Source organism: Drosophila arizonae, chromosome 2, assembly GCF_054131065.1.
Source record: "Drosophila arizonae isolate 15081-1271.41 chromosome 2, UAZ_ARI_1.0, whole genome shotgun sequence".
Taxonomy (NCBI): Eukaryota; Metazoa; Arthropoda; class Insecta; order Diptera; family Drosophilidae; genus Drosophila; species Drosophila arizonae.
In genome coordinates, this window is record NC_142922.1 from 18,420,456 (window position 1) to 18,443,746 (window position 23,291).

At 36.9% G+C, this 23,291-nt stretch overlaps 4 protein-coding genes and 1 long non-coding RNA gene across 12 annotated transcripts; 3 read left to right on the plus strand and 2 right to left on the minus strand.

The window, feature by feature from the left end:
- The first annotated feature begins 570 nt into the window (after positions 1-570).
- On the plus strand, positions 571-3,457 carry r-l (rudimentary-like). The gene is made up of 3 exons (XM_018018653.2): positions 571-723; positions 786-1,296; positions 2,158-3,457. The coding sequence occupies exons 1-3, from the start codon at positions 571-573 to the stop codon at positions 2,967-2,969; spliced, it is 1,476 nt and encodes a 491-aa protein (XP_017874142.1). The 3' UTR covers positions 2,970-3,457.
- Positions 3,114-8,977, minus strand: AnxB9 (Annexin B9). Of its 4 annotated transcripts, none has more exons than XM_018018659.2 (5): positions 8,806-8,954; positions 6,450-6,520; positions 5,239-5,947; positions 4,982-5,163; positions 3,114-3,271 (listed from the first exon to the last, which is right to left on the minus strand). In XM_018018659.2, exons 2-5 carry the CDS (start codon positions 6,477-6,479, stop codon positions 3,218-3,220), a joined length of 975 nt encoding a protein of 324 aa, XP_017874148.1. In that variant the 5' UTR covers positions 6,480-6,520; positions 8,806-8,954; the 3' UTR covers positions 3,114-3,217. The 4 variants fall into 4 exon arrangements, with proteins under 4 accessions (XP_017874148.1, XP_017874147.1, XP_017874146.1 ...); XM_018018658.2 differs by lacking the exon at positions 3,114-3,271 and adding an exon at positions 3,321-3,739; XM_018018657.2 differs by lacking the exon at positions 3,114-3,271 and adding an exon at positions 4,054-4,565 and having other exon boundaries at positions 8,828-8,977.
- A 684-nt stretch (positions 8,978-9,661) lies between these two features.
- Positions 9,662-12,298, plus strand: Cortactin (cortactin). Its single transcript, XM_018018651.2, has 5 exons — positions 9,662-9,824; positions 9,949-10,128; positions 10,202-10,494; positions 10,551-10,661; positions 10,713-12,298. The coding sequence occupies exons 2-5, from the start codon at positions 9,965-9,967 to the stop codon at positions 11,804-11,806; spliced, it is 1,662 nt and encodes a 553-aa protein (XP_017874140.1). The 5' UTR covers positions 9,662-9,824; positions 9,949-9,964; the 3' UTR covers positions 11,807-12,298.
- On the minus strand, positions 11,466-14,792 carry LOC149270481 (uncharacterized). The gene is made up of 3 exons (XR_016268467.1): positions 14,576-14,792; positions 12,941-14,521; positions 11,466-12,590 (listed from the first exon to the last, which is right to left on the minus strand). It is a non-coding gene; the product is annotated as an uncharacterized LOC149270481 (long non-coding RNA).
- On the plus strand, positions 13,852-23,195 carry Mvl (solute carrier family member malvolio). Of its 5 annotated transcripts, none has more exons than XM_089461701.1 (12): positions 13,852-13,993; positions 16,680-16,917; positions 17,125-17,309; positions 17,378-17,542; positions 17,606-17,744; positions 18,695-18,850; positions 18,914-19,072; positions 19,131-19,576; positions 19,644-19,759; positions 19,829-19,920; positions 20,119-20,189; positions 22,531-23,195. In XM_089461701.1, the coding sequence occupies exons 2-12, from the start codon at positions 16,681-16,683 to the stop codon at positions 22,583-22,585; spliced, it is 1,821 nt and encodes a 606-aa protein (XP_089317827.1). In that variant the 5' UTR covers positions 13,852-13,993; position 16,680; the 3' UTR covers positions 22,586-23,195. The 5 variants fall into 5 exon arrangements, with proteins under 5 accessions (XP_089317827.1, XP_089317826.1, XP_089317828.1 ...); XM_089461700.1 differs by lacking the exon at positions 22,531-23,195 and adding an exon at positions 21,794-22,082; XM_089461702.1 differs by lacking the exon at positions 22,531-23,195 and adding an exon at positions 21,453-21,787.
- Positions 23,196-23,291: the final 96 nt, after the last annotated feature.

Sequence of the window (23,291 nt, forward strand, 5' to 3'; positions counted from 1 at the left end):
GATGGCAATTCGCCAAGTTATTTATCACTATTCTCTAATTTATTTATTTTTATATTTAAAAATTAAATAAACCACAATGTTATTAGCTTTATTCGATTTTTGGCATTATATATTATTAAAAAAATAAAACGGATTCAATTCGTTTTAGATGTATGGATTGCAGTAAGCAGATGTAATCTTGCAATTAAAAAATACAAATTTTCAATAATATATTTGTTTCAAATGCAAACATAATTCAGTTTAAACACTAGCCAGTGGTTTAATATAATAAATGGATTTTCATCAATATATATATTAAAAATACTTGTAAGTGAATCATCGTGAACTATGTTAAGTTAACAGTGAACTGAGCTAATTTGGTTAAGCTATCATGTGTACAGTGCCAATCGAGTGAAGTTTCTCATCTGCTTTACGCCTGTTCTATAGAACTGATTAATTTTTGTTGATTGTTAGCGGCGGTGGGACGTATTTTTTTTAAAGTCAGACCAAGTTGCACGTGTACCATAAACGTGGTTGGGTTGGCCTAACTCTGGGATAAAATATATATAAAAAGATATCCACAATTATAAAATGGTGACAAAGAGCGAAGATCAGATGAAAGCGCTAGCGCTTAAATTATTTGAAATTAATGCATTTAAATTTGGAGATTTCAAAATGAAGGTCGGCGTCAATTCTCCCGTTTATTTCGATTTGCGCGTTATAGTGAGCTATCCAGATGTGATGGTAAGTAATAGAGGGAGGAGGGACACAATTTAACAACTGCTTTACTCTTGCAACTATTGCAGCAAACCGTTTCCGATCTGCTGGTGACGCAGATCAAAGAGTTGAAGCTAAACTCTAAGCACGTTTGCGGTGTGCCCTACACCGCTCTGCCGCTGGCCACCATAGTCTCGCTGCAGCAGCAAACGCCCATGCTGGTGCGTCGCAAAGAGGCCAAAGCCTACGGCACCAAGAAGCTCATCGAGGGCATTTTCCAGGCTGGCGACACTTGCCTCATTGTCGAGGATGTGGTAACATCGGGCTCCAGTATTTTGGAAACTGTGCGTGATCTGCAGAGCGAGGGCATTGTGGTCACCGATGCCGTGGTTGTGGTCGATCGGGAACAGGGCGGCGCTGCAAATGTAGCCAAGCATGGCGTGCGCATGCACTCCATCTTCACGCTCTCCTATTTGCTCAACACGTTGCACGAGGAGGGACGCATTGAGCGGTCCACGGTGGATGCGGTAGCCAAGTATATAGCGGCAACGCAGATAAACACCGATGGCTCGTTTATTGGCGGCGATAAGGCCTCAACGCGTAAGTAAAAGCGAGCTCTAGATATGAACACATCATATAACATATGCACACATACATATATATATATATATATATATATATATATATATATATATATATATATATATATATATATATATATATATATATATATATATATATATATATATATATATATATATATATATATATATATAGATATATATATATCTGCATGTGTGTGTATATAAACATGTGCGGCGTGCAATTTAGTTTATGATTACGTTGACATCCAAACCAAAATCTCAATGTCAGCTCCCCTTTCCAGCTGTTTCAATTAGGGCAAGTTATCCCCATAAATTCGACAATTTTGCTTAATTTGACTGGCCTTAACATGCTAATCATATGAGATATGATATATGACTGTATATAAAATATATGATGGATGGTGTTAAAACTAATTATATTAACGTATCCGATAGGCGTCGATTGAATCCTAATTGATTTATGCAATTGCTTCATTGATTTTCATGCGTTTTTTTTCTGAGCTCGAAATGTAAATATATGCAATGTATATATAAATATATACTATATATTTAGCACTTCATTTAGATTAGCAAAATTCCTGCTTTGAAGTTCAGTTAGTTGTACCCATTCATAGATTGAATGGGGCATATTGTTTTTATGCATGAGGATGTAGCAAACAGACGAGTTTTTAGTTTGTAGAACATACAAGAACATTACAGCTAGAAGACTCTTTGTCAGCTGGAGGCACTACAAAAGGCGTTTCTATCAGTCGCTTACTTTTACTACCTTATTTTGAAGTATATGTAAATATATACATATATGTATATTCGATATCAACTGCTGATTGCTAATCGCTCTATTGTTTTTCAATTTCAGCCAATGACTTTTCGCGCACTAAACTGACCTACGAGATTCGCGCCAACTTAGCCAAAAGTCCTCTGACCAAGCGTTTGTTTACTCTAATGGCCACAAAGAAAACGAATCTGTGCTTGGCCGCCGATCTGAGCAAGGCCGATGATGTTTTGGATTTGGCCAACAAGTGTGGACCGTACATTTGTATGCTGAAAACCCATGTGGACATTATCGAAGACTTCAGTGAGGCTTTCATTACCAATCTTAAGACGGTGGCCAAGAAACACAATTTTTTGATTTTGGAGGACCGTAAATTTGCAGACATTGGCAACACGGTCTCTCAGCAGTACGGCAAGGGCATGTATAAGATAGCCAGTTGGGCGAATTTGGTGACAGCGCACACGCTGCCCGGACGCAGTATTGTACAAGGCCTAAAGGCGGGGCTTAACAATGACAATGCGAGAAAGGAGCGCGGCGTGTTCCTCTTGGCCGAAATGTCAGCCAAGGGAAATCTGATTGATGAGAAGTACAAAGAGCGCAGCAACAAAATTGCCACCGAGGGCGGAGATGCGGACTTTGTATCTGGCGTTGTCTGCCAATCGTCCACCTGCTTTGGTTCTCCTGGTCTTATACAGCTGACGCCGGGCGTGAAGATTGACGAGGGCGTTGATAATCTGGGCCAACAGTATGAAACACCCGAACATGTGGTGAAGGAGCGCGGTGCTGACATTGGCATCGTGGGTCGTGGCATACTACAAGCTGCGAATGTGGAGAAAGCGGCGGCTACCTATCGCGATCGTCTTTGGGCAGCCTACCTGGAGCGTGTGAGCAAATAGAAGAATGGCTTCATCAAAAACTTATATTTCTAACTTACCTCCATTCGACGTATTTGAAAAGTTTTCCATATTTTTATACCGCTAGTCGGTTATATTTTAAGCGAAGTCAAAACACAAAAGAATTTTAAGCATTTAAAAGGCAAATTGTTAAGAGTTTGCACAACAATCCTTTAATATTAAGTTAAATGTTTGCTAAGAAAAACGAAAAATGTAACAAATGATGAAAAATATTAATTGATGTACTATATTTAGTATGAAGCCAAACACTGCAGCACGTAGCTGTAATCTCCGGATATATCATCCTGTAAATGAAACGGAAAAAATTTGATTTTTGATTTAAAAATTTGAGAATTCCAAATGTCATACTTTGGCTCTTTTTTTATTTTTTTGTTAATAGCACAAGCACAAAATACTTTTATGTACAAATAAAATGTATACAAAATATATTAAAATGGATAAATAAAAAATGTATAATTTTTTGTTCGCAATTAGCAAAGAATTTTAAACGTTAGACGTTATTACAGAGGCTGTCTTTAAGAAATATTAATACAAAATAGAAATCATATTTCAATGAGAATTATACATGGACATTTCACAATACTAATAATTTCAGGTTTTTATATTTCTGACTTCGAAAATGCTTTTTTTTGGCATTTCTATTGCACAGTTGTATAAGTCCCTACAACTCTGATTCTTGGGCATACCGCACAGCACTTCTACCAAGCGACGAGCGTCACAAGCAAATATCCAATTTCACTGTTTGCATCCTCCTGTGGTTTGTTTGTGTGTTGAGAGATTGCGTAAACACGTCGAAAAGAAAAGCGTAAAAAGAGCAAGAGCGAGAGCGTTAAACGCGTTATTTTGTATACATTTTGAATGTTGTTGGTTTAGTTGCTTTGTGCTTAACAAAAATAACCGCTGGTCCCGTTTTAAGTGTTATGTTAAGCGCAAAGAGTGCGCTGTTAGTAACATGGCAGGCAAGAAAGCATTGCAAAAAGCTGCTTCTGTACATAGAAGCAAGAAGAAGCATCTGGCAACGGCAAATACAATTCAAATGCTAACAGTACAAAATGGCGCCTAATAATTGGATTTGATTTTCTTTTATTGTTGTCATAAGAATGTTTTTAACAATATGGTAACTTAAAATTTTTGCAAAATGAGACTCGAGATATATAGTATAAAAAACAAAAACCATAAGTTACATATATACATATGTATATAATGTTATATATAGTTAAGAGTTAAAACTATGTGCAATGAGTGTGCATAAGACTATGTATAATAATAATTAACATGTGATGCGACTGTAGGCCTCAATAAATGCACTGCGTTGCTTGTAAAAATTTGTTCCAATTTTGCATTAGTCGATTATTTTATAATATAATGTATATGCGTTTCAACTATTATATAGTCAAATTTTGTACAATATGTTTGTGCTTAAGGCATGGAACAGACACGACAGTGACAATATTTTATAATTTCTTATTAATTTTGTGTTTGTTTTGTATTGTTGGTTGGGGCATGTGATTTCTGTTTTATTTTTTAGAATCCAACAATAGCCAACAGGGCACGCTTATAATCGCCAGATGTATCGCCCTAAAAATATAGAATATGGCAAGTTTTAATGTTTTATGCAGCACACAAATGAAGTAAGTAGTAAAAAAAAGGCGAATCATGAGTGAGCAATAGATGAGTGGGAACATTTTGGAATATAATGCTCTGTTAATTTATATTTATGTAATTAACAGAGCGCTTTTGGCTAAAGCTCTTTTTGGAAAAGTTAACTGTTAACTGCTTTCGAGTATGATAGACAATTTTGAACTGGTTGCTAGAGAATATATGTAAATATAGTCGAACATCAGATTAAGTAAATATGTTGCTAATTCCGAAATGATATACAATATAGAATGTACAATCTACAGGTGCATAGTTCGTGCCCAACACCACAAATGCTTTTAGCATGCTAACATATATGTATATATGTATATAAACAGTTGAGGAAGGGTATTTACCTTGATCCAGGATTCCAGGCTCTTGCCATACTTGTTTTGGAATGCTTCCTTGATATCTCCCAGATCAATCTCGGAGCGGCTAACAATGATGCGTATCAGCGTCTTGTCCTTGGTGCCCAAACCGGCCATCGCATCATGCAGACGCTCAGAGAAATAGTCAATCTTGGACTTGCAGCACTTGACTGAGCAATTCAATATATAATATATATTATATGAGTACATGATGAATCATTATCATAGTTATAGAGATGACTCACCAATGGCCAGGAAACCCTTCTGTACAGAGCCGCTAAACTCCCGCTTGATGGCAGTCTCGATGTCGTTTCCGGTGAGATTCTCGTATTCGATTAAGATCTGACGCAGCTGCTGATACGGCCGGGTGATCAGAATTGAGTTGAAGGTGGACTCATCTGTGCCCCACTTGCCCTCACCGGCATCATACAACGCCTGGGCATCGGCAATGGCGGCCGCCTGATCAACACCCTGGTTTTCATCCCGATTGCCCTGCACCAGCGAGACGCACAGACGCTTGAAATGGCCGCTGGTATCGCCCTTCAGATCGGACTCTAGGGACTTGCCGAAGCTCTGCTCGTAGAACTGAGCAATTGTCTTGATGCCATAGTTGGACAACGTGCACAATATCTCAATGATGGCCTCCTCATCGGTGCCCACGCCGGAGATGGCATCGTGCAACTCTTGTGCATAGAACTGGGGCAGCGGCGTCATCAGTGCCACAATCACATCCTCGAACTTGCCGCCCAATTCGGACTTCAGGTCCGAAATCAAGTCCTTGCCATAGGCAGTCTTAAAGGCCTCAGCGATCTCTAGGCGCTGGACGATTCCGCGACGGGCGAGAATCTCGATGATGGCCTTCTCATCCGTGCCGAAGCCCTTCATGGCCTTGCGCAGAATGGCGGCATCCTCAACGGGATCGAAGGGATCAGCGGGGTAAACGGTGGGTGTGCACTGCGAATAGAGGAATGAGTAAACATTGCATATAAATAAATCTTCTGGCTAATGCAATGAATACGTAATCAATCCAGAAATATTCATGAATAATCGTGCACTTAAATGCGGGTACAGCACGTACTCTACAAACAATTGACTCAACAAAGTTTCCTTATAAATGTAATTCGAGGTTCACGCACTTGATTGTGCCCACGTATTCATATCCAGAAATATTGTAAAAATTCTATTCATATGCAAGGTTTGATTACTGTATTAACAAATATATTAGCTTTCTATAATTCAATAGGCTCTTAAATTTTTTGAGAGCTATATATTTCTTATCGGACTGTTTAAAATATTTATAGGTACATATGTACTACAAGATTTGTCACGTAGAGCACTCGAAACAAATCGATTAAATGTAATACAATTAATTATCAATAATTATCAATAATTGCGTCTATTCGTCAATCTACGTCTAGCGATGTTCAAAACTGATGTATTATGTATTGTCACTCACCTTGAATGGATAGTACTCAGCGGAGCTCATTATTGCTTCTTTTTAAGTTAGTTTTGGTAGTTATTTAAGATCTGTAAATGCAAAGCAGACAAGGAAAAACATAATTTATAATGATCTAATGATTAAAGTCGAGGCGCGTTGATTACAAAGGGAGGCCTTTGGCAATTGGTATGCGACAAGGCCGCGCTATACATAAAATAGCTATGGGAATGTTCAGAAACCTGCTGCCAGAATGACATCACCAAATATGAGGGGCAAAGCTGCCGTTCCGTGCCGTGCTTCATGTTTGCGGCTATTACGCATACGCCTCGCAGTATTTGTGGCGCCACAAAAAAATCGACATGCTTTTGCTTTCCTATGCAGCTATTTTTTATAGAGGTCAACGAACAAAGTTAGAGTGAAAGTTTTAATACAAAAAATGGCCTGGGCCTAGCGTTAGTTGATAACTTTAACATTTGTGGGTGCAGCCAACGTTGCGTATGTGTAAAAGTACGTTTTCTATGGATACCAAACCAACCGGGAGCTCGGATGAGCTCATTCTTTGTATGCTATAAAACATGCTGAAAATATTCAATATTCTACATATTTTACTTGTCGCTCGCTCTAAATTTAAACATAGAAAGTAACTGCTTTTTATATGACCAAGTAATTGATAGATTACACAAAAACAAATCGCAACGGCAAAAAAAAATCGTCTGCTCAAGTTGCAAGCGTGGAAAATCAACAAAAACAAAAGAGAAAAAAAAATGACGTGGCAGTGTTCAAAAACCACTACAACTACAACTACGCCTCTTCACAGCTACAAATAAAGAAAAAAATATTTTGTCTGTTTCCAAATGTTGGCGCTGGAACCGGTTCAAATTTAGTTTTACATGCACGACAGACACGCACTCACACATATAAACATTTGTTTGTCTGTTTCTCTTTTGAGCTATAAATTAGCATGCTATTGTGGAACACGCATCAAAAACAAAAAACAAAATTGTCTTGGAATATTTGGGAAAGTTGTTTGGAATGCGTAATAACAACGCTGATGTCTCATTCTAGGCATTTTCACAAATATGTATGCGAGTTAGCTGTATGGATTGAATTCTAATTATAATGTTATTAATAGTCGTACATTCATATGATCACAACTCATCTCATTGAGACTGCGTTCGTGAATCATAATGGGCATGGGCTGATTGGCAAGCGCGCCTTAATGTGACGTCAAACGTGGCTCGTTGTGCGGGCGAAGTGCTTCGCAAACAGAGCATAAGACTGGAACTGGATGTTCTGGAAAGTTGTTTATGAACCGTAATGTTTAGCGTTATTTATTCACTTATTTTTGCAACATATAGATTTTTTTATGTAGCAGTTAAGACCTCGTGACCTGGTAGAAAATGTGTGAATAAATTTAGCTTATAACATTGTGTTGTGGCTGACTGACTGTACCTTTGAAGTTATTATTATTTTTTTTTTTTGCTGTTTTAATTTGTTACATTTTTCTACTAGCAGGTTTAAGCCTTCATGACGCACCTTATAAATGCATGCAATTATATCAAACGTGTTTGTTTTGTACCGAATGCTTTTGCGCTTTACATGTGCAAAGGTTTTACTGTGGTCAACGCAGCCTCGCTAAAAGCAATTGAGTTGATTGCCACTGAAGATAGCAGAAAAAAGATGGAAGCTCTAAGTAGATAAATTCAATTATAATTTGCCAGTGAAACGTCTATCAAGTACACACACACATATATATGTACATATTATGTACATACGTACATAATACATATGTATATGTGTAATTGAAGGAAACGTTTGCTGGAAAAGTCACACGCGTCTGCGAATGATCAGACATACTGAGACCTACAGAGAGAGAGAGAGAGCGAGAAAGAGAGCGCGTGCTAAGAGAACTTCAAAGCGCTAAAGTTCGGGCAGCTTCAGTTGAGCACTTGATGATGTCATCTTTTTTTATCCAAATCAGTCTACCAAATTTATATGTACACATACACACTCATGTAAATTCGTTGTAAAAGTATACTCCTGTGTTTATATACGTTTGTATGTTTATTTGTACTATGCAAAATAATACAATTATTATAATACAATTATTATTAGTCTATACATATTTTGAAAACTTCTTATCTGCCGCGCCCAAAAATTATTATAATGTTAAAAACATTTTATTTATACACTTTGTTTGCACTCTTAATTACTTTTCACTTGAATTTCTTGTTCACTTCAACCTTAGCAGATACGACAGTGTGCCATTTATGTGTGTGTATATGTACATGCATGCATATATATTTATATATGTATGAAAAGACACAGTGAAAATAAACAAAATAGTAACTAGAGAAGAATGCCAAAAATTTACCAAGTGATATTCTCAAACGTACAAAGTGTGGTCCGTTAAACTTTGCGAACTCTTAGCGATGTGAAATAAATACTGAACTCGCTGCTCGGTGCTCAGCTGGTTTTATATGCGCTGCTATAACCGGCGAATCGGATCTGAGAGTAATTGCAAAGAGCGTAACGGTGCTGTTATAGTGTAGGTGTGGTCAGGGCTGCACAGAATAGAGCTTATGATTTTTTTAGTTGCTCTTTTAAATTAAGATGGATTTCTCAAGCAAAGTAAGCAAATAGATTTTTTTTTTTTTAATTATAACATAAAGTATAATAATAATAATTAAAAGTGAATCAATAAGTAGTTATCCTATTTGAGGAGCCCTGGTAATTTTCTCGCAGTAAAAGTTTAAGAGAGTTAAAAAGGGAAGAGCGAATAGCAGACCCATAATTACGTCATGATATTATAATCAAAAGTTCTCTTAATTATATATATGTATATATTGTGGGTATATTTGCATGTATGTTTGCAGATGTATGACTTATTTTGTTAGAAACTCGTTTGCTCTTGCTATTTTAGATCTAGGCTTCCGACTCATACATACATATGTATATGCAGATATAATAATATATGTATATAGCAAATAACTACAATTACGTCAAACAGCAATGCGTGATTCATAAGAGTGGAAGCTGAAAGTGACTGATAATGATCTTATTAGTTAAAGATAAAAAATATTTTGTAATAATGCGTTGTGTACTGAAAAAAGAATATTTTTGTGAATATTTTATTCGTGGTCATTTAAACCGTTACCGCGCAATTTGTATTATATCGCTGTTCAACACTGATTTTGCGGTGGACGATGTAGTTCACATGAGCGAAAAGAAATCGATTTCTCAAGTTCGATTAGTCAGCCGGTTCATTAACAATAGCTCTTTCGTTTAGTGCATTGCATTTAAATTAATTGTTTAAAGCTTTAGTTTTTCCAATTTAAAAGTGTTTAAAAATTAGCTAGCTGCCGTGCAACCCTTTTAATATATTTAACACATGTAAGTTACATGTAGAAAGGCAGCCATTCAAATTCCTCAGAACCAGCCCCTCCCTACACTATAATTATTTTTCGAAGACAAAACCTGTCATTGTTTTTATCTTTGGTGCCAACGTCGAATGTAGATAAGAAGTAGCCATTATGTGGAAAGCAACAGCCGGCCATCAAATACAGGCAACTAGCGCCGCCGAAGACGATGACTGGGAAACGGATCCTGATTTTGTCAACGATGTCAGCGAACAAGAGCAAAGATGGGGCTCCAAAACAATTGATGGCAGCGGACGTGACGGGGGCGGCGCTATTGAGTGAGTCATATATATTTAGGTCATTGCACCATTCAAAAATCTTGATATTAACATTAAAAATGAAACTCAACAGCATGAACAAACTGCGCGAGGAGACGGAGAAGTCGGATTTGAATAAGAAGAAACAATTGCTAAAGGATCAAAATGCTGGCTATGGATACGGCGGTAAATTTGGCGTTGAGAAGGATCGCATGGACAAGTCGGCGGTTGGCCATGATTATCAGGGCAAAGTAGACAAGCACGCGTCACAGGTGGACTATAGCGAAGGTTTCGGTGGTAAATACGGCGTGCAAACAAATCGCGTGGACAAATCTGCCGTGGGTTGGGATCATATCGAAAAAGTGGAAAAACACGAATCCCAAAAGGGTACTTTGTTAGAACTAAACTATATAACATAACTTATAACTATGCGCTTTTTGCAGATTACTCTAAGGGCTTTGGAGGAAAATTTGGCGTGCAGGAGGATCGCAAGGATAAATCGGCATTGGGCTGGGATCATATCGAAAAGGTTGAGAAGCACGAGTCGCAGAAAGGTATGTTTCTGTTAATTTTTGTTAAAACTTACTGACTTTGATCCATTTTAGACTACTCTAAGGGCTTTGGTGGTAAATTCGGCGTACAGGAGGATCGCAAGGATAAGTCTGCCGTCGGTTGGGATCACATTGAGGCACCACAAAAGCACGGCAGTCAAGTGGATCATAAAGTCAAGCCCATTATTGAGGGTGCGAAGCCCTCAAACTTACGTGCCAAATTTGAGAACTTGGCGAAAAACTCTGAGGAGGAATCACGCAAACGTGCCGAAGAGCAGAAGCGTTTGCGCGAAGCTAAGGACAAGCGAGACCGCGAGGAGGCAGCCAAGCAAACGGTTGTCGAAAACACGCCACTACCATCTGCCGAAGAGGCACGTACGCCGCCGGTCAAGGGCAGTCGCACAGCTATACAGACGGGACGTTCCGGTGGTATTGGCAATGCCATCAGCGCATTTAATCAAATGCAGTCGCCGGTAGCTGAAACGCCGCCGGCACGAAAAGAACCAATTGTCATACCGAAGGAGCCGGCGCCCGTGGAGTCAGCAAAGCCTTCCGTGGTTGAGCAGCCAGCGGCTCCGATAGCTGCTGTTGCTAAAGAGGTTCCGGCTGCAGCCGAGCCGAAAATTTCTGCACCACCACCAGATGTGGTGCCCCAAATTGAGATAGAGACTGTCGCCACGCCACCATCAAGTGAGCCCCAATCGCCAGCTCACGTCGCAGCTGTGGAGCAAACACCCGAGCCACATTCGCAACCGCCGGTACAGGTGCAATCCCAGCCAGAGCCCCAGGCGGAGCTGGAGCAGGAGCCGCTTTATCAAAACCAGGCAGAGCTGAAATCGGTGTCCCCATTGCCAGCTGCTCAATCGTCAATACCAGCAGCAGCCTCAGCGGCTGCAGCTAATGGCACATCGGAGGAGGCCATCTATGCAAACTCTGATAATTTGGCGGACTATTTGGAGGATACTGGCATACATGCAATTGCATTATATGATTACCAGGCAGCTGATGATGACGAGATATCTTTTGATCCCGACGATGTCGTTACGCACATTGAGAAGATCGATGATGGCTGGTGGCGTGGCCTGTGCAAGAACCGTTACGGCCTCTTTCCTGCCAACTATGTGCAAGTTATTAATCAAAGCTCCTAATCAGCAAATACTTCCATTTGAAATTATTATCAGGAACAAAATCAAATTATACACTAAATATTTAATACAGCGAAGAAACCATGTTGAATCAAAATACTGAGTCATAATTTACAATATAAAAACTCACTTGCAACTTAGAGAGGTTGATTGAATTAACAAATTATTGTAACTTTTCGGGTTTCAGCAACGCTCTCTAATGTCACATGCAATTTATATTCCATTATATATATATATATATATTTATATATTTATCATCATTCATAATCGATTTTTAGAAATGTTTAACATGTTTATTTACATTCTTCTGTATTTTTGTGCGTATTTTTGAAAAAATATGCTAAAATCATAATTATTTATAGTCCCTTTATACTACTAGCAGAAGCTGTTTTATTTTAAATTGTTCAAATTTTTAAATAAATGTAATTGTATGTGTTTTGGAACATGTCTGAAATGTTTAAGTAAATGTGTCAAAAGTATGCTCACTTGTATAAAGTTTATAAATGTTTTCATTAAGAATGTTAGACAAGAAAAAAGTCTGTTTTATTAATAAAGAAATGCAAAATAAAGTTTATTAGTAACTAAAAAAAAATTTACTATTATAAAACTCAAACTTGTTTAATGAATATAATTTTTCAATTCATATCAAATATTTATTTTAGAGCTATCGCGAAGTAGGATACGATATGGGTGTAAACACTTAGTATGTATTTATTTCTATATTTTTCATTCATTTGTATATCGGCATGATACGGCTTTCATCAGTTGTGAAAAGAGTGAATCATATCTGGACAAAGAAGCATGTGACTGAATGAATTAAATGGCGTTCTTTTACATTCTACAAACAAACTTATAGACTACATGCATACATATGTACATACTTATATAGCGGTATATCTGTGACACAATATTTACGATTATATATAATTTAAATGGAACTTTGATAAACTAAATTATTATTGGTATTGATATGGATCTGATCAAACAACTGTTAGTGCAAAATAATTGAGAGTTGTTGCCTAGTAGATGTTGAGGGGGATTATGATAACAAGTGCGTGCATCAAAAAACGTTTCTGCTATCAGTATGAATTGTCTGTCAAAATGATTCCAGACAACCCAGATATAATATATACGTACATTTAAATATAGACTTGGAGAGAGACAAGCAACATGTATTGTTAAGCCCGCTTAGTGTTCCAGCAAGTATTCCGTTACAAATATTCCGCTATCAGTAAACACTTCAAAGCAATCCCACAATTCGCATAGGATCTTGTAAAACATTGTAAATATTGATAAGTACAATGTATGTAATATCGAATAGAGCTTGTCTGTGTGAATCCTTTCCTGAGAAGCGTGAAGAAAGTAACCAATCTAAAATTCCCCTATCGGACGCGACGGATTTGCTCTCTCACACATGCATACGCACGTAATCAGTCTCTTTGGTGGAATTGCGCTCAGTATACTATGTATGTATATTTTATACATATGTATATATATAAAGAGGCAATTGCTAACTTCGGCAGTCAGTCACTCGACGTCAAACGACGACGACGGAGCTCACGACTGTTAATGCAAACAGCTTCTCGCTTGGACTACATAAATCGATGTATCGATATATTTATTGATAGCACATATCGCTGATTGAGTCGAATTTGTTCAACGTGTGAACAGCTGATATTTTTTGTGTAAATAGCCTAACCGTAAGTGCGAATGAAAAAGAAAGTAGTGGGTGCGTGAAAGAAGAATCAACAATGACAATATTGCTCAACATAAATTAAGAGAAAACAAAGAAAAAAAAAAAAAAAATATATAAAATATAATTAAAACAAACAAAAAGTCGAGTTGTATATGTTGCGCGTACGATTGATTGAATAGAACTCTCGCAAAATTAACAATTGTTGAGTGGCAGACGCTACTCAAGTTTTGACGCTGGCAAATCGTTCCACAAGCTGAGCCGAACAACAAACGGTCAACGTCACCGAACTTGTAATTGGTTCCAACACACAAAGAGGAATTACGTACAATCGGCTATGTATTCCTGAGAATTAAACTGCTATTTTGTTCGCTTTGCGGCTCTGTGTTAAATTAGTAACTGCATTTATTTACTACTACAAATAATCTAAAACGACGTAGTGTAGTTGTTAATAGTATAATCGTTTCTGCCGCCTACCAATCGTCGAGCTGTCGCAAGTATGTGTTGCTAAAATAAATTGTTTCTTAATAATTTTTTATTTGCACACCATGTTAGAGTTAATTGAAGAATATCCCATTTGCTACTTGCTACTTGTTCACATCAAATGACTTTTGCAAGTGTTTTTTTTTTTTAATATTATTTTAATTTGGTTACTTACACATGTTGGTTTAATGTGCCTCTGTGTGAGTGCGAGAGTGATGACAACTGTTCAAAGAACACTTTAAAAAACACGCATACACCGGCTAACTAGAGTTAAAAAGAAAGAGATATTACAGCGCGAGAAGATAGTGGAAGTTCAATTAGAAGAGAGTTCCAGCTTCAATTCCCTTACAAAAGTTAGTCATTTTTACTCACAAAGTGTAGCCATTTCAAGTAAAGAAACTAAGTCTACAATGTAGACTTACATATTCAAGCTGTCTTCAGTGATGGCATCTCGTAGAGGGTATTTAAGGTGCGTTAACTGATATCGTATTCAGTCTGTGCTGTGGCTGCGTAGCAGTTACCAGGCCTTCGGCTGTTTGGAGCTGTTTAATAATTTATTATGTTGATAGGCATTGCTCTAATCTGGAATATCATACCTGAACAATAGAACAAATTCTCAAGTGTATAAAATGAACACAATCATTACGGTAATGAATATGTGAATTTAAAAATTATTTAATTCAGCTTTTTAGCTGCTATTGTTCTCAAGTGCAGGAAAATGTCAATCAATAATTAAATATGACTAGAATAAAAAAAATAAAAAATTGTTATAAAAAAAAAATTGTTTAATAATTGTTAACTAATAATTATCTAACTATTTATTTAATATAAATATGCTCTTTAAATAGCATGACATGCTTTATATATACACTTCAATATTTATACACACATATAAACACATCTAAGTAAACATTTTAGCTTAAGACACAAAGAAATGGTAACCAAAATATATATTTGAAATGTACAAAAATAGAAAGTATGGTATTAAATTTAACCATGTTAGAATGCTATACTAAAATAGTGAAAATATGTCACAAATTGTTGATAGCTTGTTAGTTGATTTACAAGTGAATATTATGCATAGGTTCAAGTTTGTTGATACACTTATCGGTATTTATGAACCCAAGTTGATATGATAACTGGCATTCGTATTTGCTTCGCCAACTGTATAAACAATGTTGTATATAGACAAACAAAACATATGTGTTCCACTGAACTTAACAGATGGAATTGTCACAATTCACCATAAATGAAAATCCTTTACTCAATTGAGTGAGCAGCCGAGGTCTTAAATTGGCGCCAAACATAATTAGACAATTCAACGATTCGATGAAGCGATGTGGAAGGCAGCAGCAGCCGTAACAGCGGCGCAACGTTTTGTCAAGGTGAACCAGACAACACCTCGTGTTTCCAACTAGCTCTATACCTGCCCGCGGCACCTACATATTGATATATATTTATATATACACAAATGTTCAAGATGTGCTGAGCTCGGCCATAAAATGTCTGTGCGTTTGCTTTAAAGCCGCAGAAATCAGCGATAAAGCTTATGCATAAACTTTTTAAGTTGAAAAAAAAACAAAAAAAAAAAACGATGTATTAAGTGTATGTAACATATTTGCTTTTTTAGCAGGTTATTCACCTGTGCAACCTGTGCAACAGGTAACCATAGTCGTGTTGGTATGTTTTCCTTTTGTTATTGTTGATATAAAGAATTTTCGAATTATCGGCGAACACAGCTGGAATAAGGGCCAAAAATACCCTAAGACAGAGTTTCGCAAATTTCTTTTATTTGTTTATTGTCTTATTCATATACAATTTCGTTATTAATTATAACAATAAAAACAATTCTCGAATTTATTTACTGATTGTGCTTAAGTGTTTACTCAAAATTCTTATCAATCAACATTGAAAAACTTCAATAATCTAATTGAGGCGGAACAGACGCAAAATATTTTTAGTTTCCTTATGCGTTCTTACAGTGAAGCTTTGCTGCTGTGGAAGATCACTCCATACACATTCTGCTACTACATTTAATATCAGCATATTAATAAAGGTGATGACCAAATGCTGCTTTAGTAATTATTATGTAGTCTTATCTATATCAGTAATCCAACGTCTGTTTAATGTAGTATATCTTAAATAGAAATATATTTAAAGTAAGTTTTTTAGTGTTCGGAGAGAGAATAGAGGGTATTTCCAAGTCGACGCTGTTCAGCAGTTCCGACTTCTTTATTACTTGGTCATTACTTTTTCTATCATCTCATTCTATTTGTGTCGCATATGTTTCAAATGCAGATAATAACAAAATTATGGTATTCGTTAATTTTTTATTTGTTTGCTATTCAGATTTTGATAATATAAATGGCGAAGTACAGAAGGAAATTGCACAATAAAATTAGTATGTGCGAATTATATGAAAGCAATGTTAATTTCAGGCAACTGTTTTATTTGCTTATGTTAGCAAAAAAATTGTGTACAAATATTATCTATTTGAGTATTCAAATTGCAAAGCTGTTTGCGAAGCGTCACGTGCTGAAATGTAAACAAATATAGAAAACTATAATTTATGTGGACGCATTTTGTAATTTTCTGCTTGATCAGGGCCACTAATTGAACTTGTCACGCACAAGTGTTAAGTAAATAAAATACAGTAAATAATCAATTTAAATATTTTATGTTTTCTTAATACTGTTGCAGCATGTCTTCAAACGAGGGTTATCACAATAAAATAGAGCCAGGCGGCGGGTCCGCTGGTGATGAACAGTCCTCAAGCTCGGGTGCGCGTGGCAGCCATGGAAGTGCCGCAAGTGCCGCAGCGGCAACCAGTACGCAACTGCATCAGCAGATACTGAATGAGAATACATATCTGAAGGCCTCGAAGCAGGCCTACTTCAGCGATGAGAAGGTGCTCATACCCGACGATGACCGCACAAATGTGAGTAAAAAAGACAACATATTTTGAGTACACTGTATTTAAAAATATTATTATGTAACCGATAAATATCGAATATCTGCATATCGATTTTGTAAGAGTAAGAGAGAGAAAGTTCAATTTTATAGTATATATTTGTTATGGGGTACAGGGTATGTCCTAGTCGAATAATATTATGTTGATATTAATATGTCTTATTTTCACACACAGATCGGTTTCAGTTTTCGCAAGCTGTGGGCCTTCACTGGCCCCGGTTTTCTCATGTCCATTGCGTATCTAGATCCGGGCAATATTGAATCTGATTTACAATCGGGCGCCGCAGCCAAATATAAAATACTCTGGGTGCTATTATGGGCCACAGTTTTGGGTCTGCTCATGCAACGCTTGGCCGCAAGGTAAGAGTGTATTACAATTCGAACTATATGTTGAGCATATAAAATAATTATTTCATTAACGTTACTAGGCTGGGCGTTGTCACTGGTCTGCATTTGGCGGAGATGTGCTACAGACAATACAAGCGCTTACCACGTTGGATACTCTGGATAATGATAGAGATTGCCATTATTGGCTCGGACATGCAAGAGGTCATAGGCACAGCCATTGCCATATATTTGCTGTCCAATAAAGTGTACGTTTATCTAGACTTTATCAAATGACGAATGATATATCGAGTTTGTAATTCCCATTGTAGTGTACCTTTATGGGGTGGCGTACTCATCACCATTGTCGACACGTTTACGTTCCTATTTCTAGATAAGTACGGTTTGCGTAAACTGGAGTTCCTATTTGGTTTCTTGATCACTGTCATGGCCATCACATTTGGCTATGAGGTAAGTTATACTCCTACAAAAATACAAAATACATAAATACCTAACTAAACTTTCCAAAATAATTCAATCTGAAAAAGTTCCCCCAGTGCAGTAGATCCCAATTAAGTTATCTGTCAGGCATGCAAATAAGTACGAAATATATGTCGACAAAACGCTCGAGTCGTAAATAACAAACGCAGTTTATTTTACCCATTTTCTACAATAGTATTTTAATGTTTTTTATTTTTATTTATTTTGTTCTGTCTATTTCTATGTCGCAAATTGCAACAGTCAATTGTCAGGCACGTCTGTCAGGGGCGTACTTTACGTTCATATCTTTCAATTACAGCCGTTGAGGTCTTCCATTCTCTTTTGAATTCTTGTTTTAGCATATTTGCCATTTCGTTCCGCTACTTGACAATTAAACATTTCTTTGTATGCAGTGTTCCATTCTATGTCTCGTCATTTAATGATTAGATAAATGGCGTTAGAGAACTACTAGAGAACTTTTATAAACTACTTGTAAATATTTCCTTATAGCTGTGTATAAAAATGACGGAAATGGACCAGAACTAAGTTGGGGACTATACCCGTCGCTTATCTGAAAGTCATTTGCAAAAAGCATTTATCAGGGGATTTCCATTTGTGTACAGGGATTTGCATTTATTTTATTTGACTCTTCTTGGCATTTTTGTTATATATTAATTTGATGATTAATTACGTTGCTTTTCAATTCTTTACATTTTTACATATTTAATTCTCAACCTCGTCAGCTGAAATTTGATTTTTCAGCACTGACAGCTCATTATTTTAATCGATTCAGTTTTGTTCTAGTAATATGTTCTGGTAATATCTTCTCAGGTTCATGGCCCTCCGTTCTCTTTTCTCTCTGAACTTTTAACACTCTCCTATTAAGGGATTTGTATTTGTTTATTATTGATTGCAAAATATATTTTTGTTTATACTTGTAGTACATAGTGTCTGCACCCAATCAGGGTGCGGTGATGGAGGGAATGTTCGTGCCATGGTGCTCCGATTGCAACTCGGATGTGTTGCTACAGGCAGTGGGCGTGGTTGGTGCCGTTATTATGCCGCACAATCTCTATCTGCACTCTGCGTTGGTCAAGGTAAAGTTGGGTTAAAAGCCAAATGAATCTCCAAGTAATATCACAACTACAATTTCATTATAGTCACGCGAAATTGATCGACGCCAGCCAAAGAAAGTGAGCGAAGCGAATTTCTATTTCTTCATCGAGGCGTCCATAGCGCTGTTCGTGTCCTTTATCATTAATCTCTTTGTTGTCGCCGTCTTTGCGCACGGCATGTACGGCAAGACCAATCGGGACGTGGTAAGTGACTTATTGAACACTCATATCTAAGCTGTTGCTAACTCTCATCTCTTTTTAGCTGGACGTGTGCGCCAACAAATCGATGTACGAGGATGCCAAGCTATCGTTCACGGACAATCACAATCTCACGGACATCATCAATGCCGATTTGTACAAGGGCGGTCTGTTTCTGGGCTGCACATTTGGGGCCGCCGCAATGTATATTTGGGGCGTGGGCATTTTGGCTGCCGGCCAGAGCTCCACCATGACAGGCACATATGCCGGCCAGTTCTCCATGGAGGGCTTCCTCAATCTGCAGTGGCCCCGCTGGTGTCGCGTGCTGGTCACGCGCTGCATTGCCATCATACCCACCTTCTGCCTGGCCATGTTCAGCAAAATGGAAGATCTGACCAATATGAATGATATACTTAATGCGGTGATGTCGCTTCAATTGCCATTTGCAGCGATTCCCACCATCGCGTTTACATCGTGCGCAGCCATCATGGGAGAATTCGTGAATGGAATGTAAGTAAATAAATAAGAATTATTAATTAGCAATCGAAATAATGAAAACTGATTTTCTGCTCTGCAGCGGCAACAAAATCGTTGCCATTTTATTAACCATTGTGGTTATTGGAGTCAACCTGTACTTTGTTGTGGTGCAAGTGGAAGCGCTTCAAATTGAAGGCGGCATGCTGGCACTAGTCTGTGAGTAGCCCAAGTCTTAACTATTCGGAATTTACTTGAGTAGCTAATGCTTCCTTTCATCTTTTGCAGGCATATTTGCTATACTATACATAATTTTTGTTATATATCTTGTGATACATATGGCCGCGTGCATGGGCAACAAGTGGCTGATGAACAGTCGGGTAAGTTGCTGAAAAAGTCAGAAGTTCCTTATCAATAGTCGTGACAAAAAGCATTAACTGTTTAGCCAGTCAGTCATAAATTGTAGCTATCAAGTTGAATTTTATCAATTTACGTGACTGTCGGTAGCCACCTAATAGAGCTTTAGATGTCATATGCTGAAGACAGCTTCATCTAACCTGATGTTTTTCCCTTTACAGTGGGTGCAGCGTTGGGTGTTACCAAGCCAGAATAGTTTTTCGATAAAGAATGCCAACTCTACGTATGCCAGGTATGTTTGCACATAATATCTCACTCATTGCTCAAATACATACGCCTACACATTCACTGCCTACGTCTCCATATGGGTAACTAATCTACAAATTTAACTCTGGTCTGTTCTATCCTAATATCAATTGGTATTTTCTACTTTCCCAGCACTCTAAAAGCTGTCAACTGATTTCTTTTAATAATTCTTTAGCTCCATTCTGTTTTCTTTCTGTTTCTTCTGTTTCTCACTCTTCGTAATACTTGCAACTATTGATTAATACTTAACCGAAAACATATGCCTATGCTCTTATTCTTTTAATCATTCACAGTGATGTTGCCTTAGTTGTAGGCGATAAAACTAACCCTACTGACAAACCTCTCGATACAGTTTCGGAAAAAATAGCTCAATAATGCATTATGCATTTAATTGGCTGTGGTTCAGTATATAACTTTAGGATGTCCTCCACTTTTATGATATTAACACTAACATCACACGCTTTACAGAACTAACAATTCACTAACAAGAATTTACAATGCGCTGTTCAAATGTTTAATACTAGCCAATCGTTTCATATCTTAAATTAAATTATTTATAAGTTCTGGTAAGTCATAAGTTGTTTATATTGTGCCCACACAACGCTCGCACAATCGGTATTATCAGGGCTAATAATATAAGCTAGCGCGCTTAGTTTGAACAAATAAAGTATGCATTTAATGGCAAATTATGGGCTAAAGTTATTCTCACCTTTTGATTTATGGTATATTGTAGACATAAGCTATTTTTTAAGTTGCAAATCGCAGACTGGAACGAAAGGAAGAGCTGCAAAACCTGGACTTACCGAAGATATGTAGATTTAAAATTCATAATTGAAAATTTGGTATCACTCTCATCCCTTGCATATATCGAAAGGGCGTGGCTAACTTAACACAATAAAGCTTCGATCATCGAAAAACGAGTTGCTAATATTATTTACCCGTTATTTATGTATCATAAAATTCTCTTTTATTATATGTGTGTGCGTGACTACCACCATTTGTTCTGTGTGTCTTATACTAAATACAAATACACACACATGCACATGCCCTACTACTCTTATACTGTCCGCCACTCTACTATTATTATCTGTGTGTCGTTGACTACCACTGCAAAAAATGTACGAAAATAAAAATAAACTATTGGATTGACTGATCTATAAATTTCGGCTAATTGAAAACTGTGCGAACAAATTTTGGTGAAAATCGGCAAATGATTTTCTTGGCATTGGTACAAAATTGTTCTAAAAAGTTTGCGATTGGCAAGCACTCAATAATAACATGCCAAAAAACTGCTAAATGTGCAAATAAAGAAAAAGAAGATTGTTTGGGACCACATATAAATGGCCAACAATATTAATAAGAATTTCGACATTTTGACGCATATTAAAAAAAAAAAAAAAAAAACGAAAAACATTTCTTTTAAAAACTCGAAAATTCAATGCGGTTTTTAATTGTTTATTTAAATCTGGAAATTCGCTGCTGTACGTGCCGGCATATCTGCTAATCCATTTATACTAATGGCGGCAACATCGAACCAACAAAAACCACCGAACACAACCCAACCACATGTGGACGGAATTCTCTATGCAGCGAGCTGACGCTGAACGATAATGGAATCTCCATAAACTCTTTCAATAATTTGCAGAGAAATGTCGCCTCTTAATTGTTTATGGCTATTTAAGTGTTCATTTTGTATAATAAAGAGATTCTTTCGTTTGTGTCGTTTGCGTATATCAAAGTGATGTTAATTATAATTGAATAATTATTGATAGTTCTGTAGACGTAATTATTTATAATAATTGAAAAACCGTAGCTTTATTTTGTAAATAGCTTTATTTGTAAATAGCTATAAAATAATAAAAATTATCGTAAAACCTTTTGACCCTGGCTCACTCCCACAATAAAGAAAATATGTCCAATCAGTTATATCTGCTGGGATATATGCATGGTTCTTTCTGAGTTGTATTTTTATTTGAAAACTTCAAGTGTTCTAACTCTTAATAATTGTGTCTCTATGTTTCGTATGTAGTTCCCTTCTTTTATGTGATGTTGTATTCCTAAACTCTTACTAACAAATTATTGTAGATAGCAACAGTATAATGTTGTTTGTGTAGATAGCATATGGCTCTGTTTGAATGTGGAACTATGTAGCTTCTAATTGATTTTGCTGTTCTTTAAGAGATTCGAATCGGATCAGTGTCAGCACATGCTGTGCCCCTTCTCCCATAGGTCTCAAGGCAGCTCATCATATAGACATATACACACAGACTCACACAGCTACAGTTATGTAGTCATTCATCCAAATTCATAATATCTTCCATTTGCAGAATTTCCACCAATGCAGACACAGATGCAGATATCATGGACGGTGAGGATGCGTAGCCATTACTGTTCTGCACTGATTCCGATGGCAGCGAGGAGGTTTGTTTTAGCAGCAATAACAATGAGCTGAATTGCCACAGCAGTAATGTGGATAATGCCAGTAATGGTCATGTAATCATCAGCTAGCATTCGGCTCAGGTCTGCCCCGGTAATAAAAATAAACCATCCCGTCGCAAACAGCGCAGCCTATCCACAGACCCTATCCCAGCACCTAGTTCATCATATCAGAAATTGGGTCTCGCTTTTCGCGCTGTTCGCTTGAAAGCCGAAATCTTGGGAATTAGTGTAATACGATTTCATAGCATAATTTTTTCAACATGATGTACGCAGTATACCAAAAAATCCAAGGCAGATTTTCTTAGCAACACCATACATACCATGTGCATACATAAACACATAACTGTAAAATGCCTCGATAAAAGATAAACGTGTGGCATTCAAAGTAGACTTAAGTTCCCTGTACGGTAATCGATAATAATTATTATATAATATAAACACACACATATACATTTATATATATATTTTAAACTATATTTATATATTACTTATAAGGCTGTGAACTGAGAAACCGTAAACAATTTTAAATAATATACATCTATGTTAATATTAACGGGCCCTCTTCAAAAATATTTCCTAAATTCTTTTAAAAAATATTTCATGTTGTGTGCTTTTATTGAACAACTATTTGTAATTTATGATATAGTTA

Bases quoted from the DNA above. Each gene is read 5' to 3' on its own strand.
- r-l (XM_018018653.2), top strand. From the start codon at position 571: ATGGTGACAAAGAGCGAAGATCAGATGAAAGCGCTAGCGCTTAAATTA. The intron at 724-785 runs GTAAGTAATAGA...CAACTATTGCAG, and splicing joins TGAGCTATCCAGATGTGATG to CAAACCGTTTCCGATCTGCT. The intron at 1,297-2,157 runs GTAAGTAAAAGC...TTTCAATTTCAG, and splicing joins CGGCGATAAGGCCTCAACGC to CCAATGACTTTTCGCGCACT.
- AnxB9 (XM_018018659.2), bottom strand. From the start codon at position 6,479: ATGAGCTCCGCTGAGTACTATCCATTCAAG. The intron at 5,948-6,449 runs GTGAGTGACAAT...CTCTATTCGCAG, and splicing joins CTGAGTACTATCCATTCAAG to TGCACACCCACCGTTTACCC. The intron at 3,272-4,981 runs GTAAATACCCTT...TTTCATTTACAG, and splicing joins GCCTGGAATCCTGGATCAAG to GATGATATATCCGGAGATTA.
- Cortactin (XM_018018651.2), top strand. From the start codon at position 9,965: ATGTGGAAAGCAACAGCCGGCCATCAAATACAGGCAACTAGCGCCGCC. The intron at 10,129-10,201 runs GTGAGTCATATA...GAAACTCAACAG, and splicing joins GACGGGGGCGGCGCTATTGA to CATGAACAAACTGCGCGAGG. The intron at 10,662-10,712 runs GTATGTTTCTGT...GATCCATTTTAG, and splicing joins GAAGCACGAGTCGCAGAAAG to ACTACTCTAAGGGCTTTGGT.
- Mvl (XM_089461698.1), top strand. From the start codon at position 16,681: ATGTCTTCAAACGAGGGTTATCACAATAAAATAGAGCCAGGCGGCGGG. The intron at 19,073-19,130 runs GTAAGTGACTTA...ATCTCTTTTTAG, and splicing joins GCAAGACCAATCGGGACGTG to CTGGACGTGTGCGCCAACAA. The intron at 19,760-19,828 runs GTGAGTAGCCCA...CATCTTTTGCAG, and splicing joins CGGCATGCTGGCACTAGTCT to GCATATTTGCTATACTATAC.